Source organism: Nanorana parkeri, unplaced genomic scaffold, assembly GCF_000935625.1.
Source record: "Nanorana parkeri isolate BGI_ZX_2015 unplaced genomic scaffold, ASM93562v1 scaffold4719, whole genome shotgun sequence".
NCBI classification, from domain to species: Eukaryota; Metazoa; Chordata; class Amphibia; order Anura; family Dicroglossidae; genus Nanorana; species Nanorana parkeri.
Window position 1 is genome coordinate 709 of NW_017310981.1, and position 3605 is coordinate 4313.

At 56.2% G+C, this 3605-nt stretch overlaps 1 protein-coding gene across 1 annotated transcript in view; it reads left to right on the forward strand.

The window, feature by feature from the left end:
- The first annotated feature begins 2442 nt into the window (after positions 1-2442).
- The window catches only part of LOC108804003 (MOB kinase activator 3C), a 5400-nt gene continuing 4237 nt past the window's right edge, over positions 2443-3605 (forward strand). Inside the window, exon 1 of the mRNA XM_018575774.1 lies at positions 2443-2901. Within this exon, the coding sequence (XP_018431276.1) occupies positions 2484-2901 (418 nt within the window). The 5' untranslated portion in view covers positions 2443-2483. The remainder of the gene's footprint in view (positions 2902-3605) is intronic.

Consider the following 3605-nt stretch of genomic DNA (forward strand, 5'->3'; position numbering starts at 1 on the left):
CCACCAGAGACATCACTCCTCGCTGACCACCAGAGACATCACTCCTCGCTGACCACCAGAGACATCACTCCTCGCTGACCACCAGAGACATCACTCCTCGCTGACCACCAGAGACATCACTCCTCGCTGACCACCAGAGACATCACTCCTCGCTGACCACCAGAGACATCACTCCTCGCTGACCACCAGAGACATCACTCCTCGCTGACCACCAGAGACATCACTCCTCGCTGACCACCAGAGACATCACTCCTCGCTGACCACCAGAGACATCACTCCTCGCTGACCACCAGAGACATCACTCCTCGCTGACCACCAGAGACATCACTCCTCGCTGACCACCAGAGACATCACTCCTCGCTGACCACCAGAGACATCACTCCTCGCTGACCACCAGAGACATCACTCCTCGCTGACCACCAGAGACATCACTCCTCGCTGACCACCAGAGACATCACTCCTCGCTGACCACCAGAGACATCACTCCTCGCTGACCACCAGAGACATCACTCCTCGCTGACCACCAGAGACATCACTCCTCGCTGACCACCAGAGACATCACTCCTCGCTGACCACCAGAGACATCACTCCTCGCTGACCACCAGAGACATCACTCCTCGCTGACCACCAGAGACATCACTCCTCGCTGACCACCAGAGACATCACTCCTCGCTGACCACCAGAGACATCACTCCTCGCTGACCACCAGAGACATCACTCCTCGCTGACCACCAGAGACATCACTCCTCGCTGACCACCAGAGACATCACTCCTCGCTGACCACCAGAGACATCACTCCTCGCTGACCACCAGAGACATCACTCCTCGCTGACCACCAGAGACATCACTCCTCGCTGACCACCAGAGACATCACTCCTCGCTGACCACCAGAGACATCACTCCTCGCTGACCACCAGAGACATCACTCCTCGCTGACCACCAGAGACATCACTCCTCGCTGACCACCAGAGACATCACTCCTCGCTGACCACCAGAGACATCACTCCTCGCTGACCACCAGAGACATCACTCCTCGCTGACCACCAGAGACATCACTCCTCGCTGACCACCAGAGACATCACTCCTCGCTGACCACCAGAGACATCACTCCTCGCTGACCACCAGAGACATCACTCCTCGCTGACCACCAGAGACATCACTCCTCGCTGACCACCAGAGACATCACTCCTCGCTGACCACCAGAGACATCACTCCTCGCTGACCACCAGAGACATCACTCCTCGCTGACCACCAGAGACATCACTCCTCGCTGACCACCAGAGACATCACTCCTCGCTGACCACCAGAGACATCACTCCTCGCTGACCACCAGAGACATCACTCCTCGCTGACCACCAGAGACATCACTCCTCGCTGACCACCAGAGACATCACTCCTCGCTGACCACCAGAGACATCACTCCTCGCTGACCACCAGAGACATCACTCCTCGCTGACCACCAGAGACATCACTCCTCGCTGACCACCAGAGACATCACTCCTCGCTGACCACCAGAGACATCACTCCTCGCTGACCACCAGAGACATCACTCCTCGCTGACCACCAGAGACATCACTCCTCGCTGACCACCAGAGACATCACTCCTCGCTGACCACCAGAGACATCACTCCTCGCTGACCACCAGAGACATCACTCCTCGCTGACCACCAGAGACATCACTCCTCGCTGACCACCAGAGACATCACTCCTCGCTGACCACCAGAGACATCACTCCTCGCTGACCACCAGAGACATCACTCCTCGCTGACCACCAGAGACATCACTCCTCGCTGACCACCAGAGACATCACTCCTCGCTGACCACCAGAGACATCACTCCTCGCTGACCACCAGAGACATCACTCCTCGCTGACCACCAGAGACATCACTCCTCGCTGACCACCAGAGACATCACTCCTCGCTGACCACCAGAGACATCACTCCTCGCTGACCACCAGAGACATCACTCCTCGCTGACCACCAGAGACATCACTCCTCGCTGACCACCAGAGACATCACTCCTCGCTGACCACCAGAGACATCACTCCTCGCTGACCACCAGAGACATCACTCCTCGCTGACCACCAGAGACATCACTCCTCGCTGACCACCAGAGACATCACTCCTCGCTGACCACCAGAGACATCACTCCTCGCTGACCACCAGAGACATCACTCCTCGCTGACCACCAGAGACATCACTCCTCGCTGACCACCAGAGACATCACTCCTCGCTGACCACCAGAGACATCACTCCTCGCTGACCACCAGAGACATCACTCCTCGCTGACCACCAGAGACATCACTCCTCGCTGACCACCAGAGACATCACTCCTCGCTGACCACCAGAGACATCACTCCTCGCTGACCACCAGAGACATCACTCCTCTCTGACCACCAGAGCCATCACTCCTCTCTGACCACCAGAGCCATCACCCCCCACCGTCTCTGGGCCCAGACTCTATGGTAGCTGCCATTGGTGGTCATGGCTCTTTGCCTTACTCAGGTATTTAATAAAGACAGAACATTTCGCCCCAGGAAGAGGTTTGAACCCGGAACTCAGCGCTTTGAATTGTATAAAAAGGCCGAAGCCTCCCTAAAGTCCGGCCTTGACTTGAAGACGGTGGTCCAGCTTCCCCCTGAAGAAAACATTCATGATTGGATTGCTGTGCACGTGGTGGACTTCTTCAATAGGATAAACCTGATCTATGGGACCATGTCTGAGTTCTGCACGGAGCGGAGCTGCCCCGTCATGTCTGGGGGTCTCAGGTATGAATACAGGTGGCAGGATGAGCAGAAGTATAAGAAGCCCACTAAAGTGTCAGCTCCTCTGTACATGAACATGCTGATGGAGTGGATCGAGACTCTGATAAACAACGAGGATATATTCCCAACTAGAACAGGTAAGTGGTCCTGGGAGGGGAGGGACTGATGGTGGTCCCCTCCTGCGGGGCACTCGGGGTCTCTAGCTCCATGGGGGCCCATTACTCTCCTCACCTCTCAAATCATAATATGGAAATGTTCACCATGATGGCCAGAGACAGGGACACGTCTCCAGGAGCAGCATGCTGCCAGTAAAGTCACCGATCCCGACCCACGGGAACCATTTATGAGCCAATCGGATTCCATGTCCCACCTCTAGCCATGGCTTGGAGAATGATGGATTCATGAAAGGTGGTCCATGAAGTCCTCATAAGAGCTGCGTATCTGTGACCCCCCATACCACGGCCTCTGATAGTGGACAGTCTCCACTCTGACTCTGCTGCTCTCCTCCTACCCCTGACCTCGGCCTGTTCCACTTCATCCTGCGCGGCTTGACCTGACCCAGCTTCAACCCGAACCAGAAGCAGTAGATGGCGCTGAGGTCCAATGCCGGTCTATGATATATATACAGGAAGTTCTCTGAACAGTCGCCACTCTGACTCTGCTGCTCTCCTCCTACCCCTGACCTCGGCCTGTTCCACTTCATCCTGCGCGGCTTGACCTGACCCAGCTTCAACCCGAACCAGAAGCAGTAGATGGCGCTGAGGTCCAATGCCGGTCTATGATATATATACAGGACGTTCTCTGTCATGTAGAAGACGGTGGGGGCAGTCCTGTGGGGGTC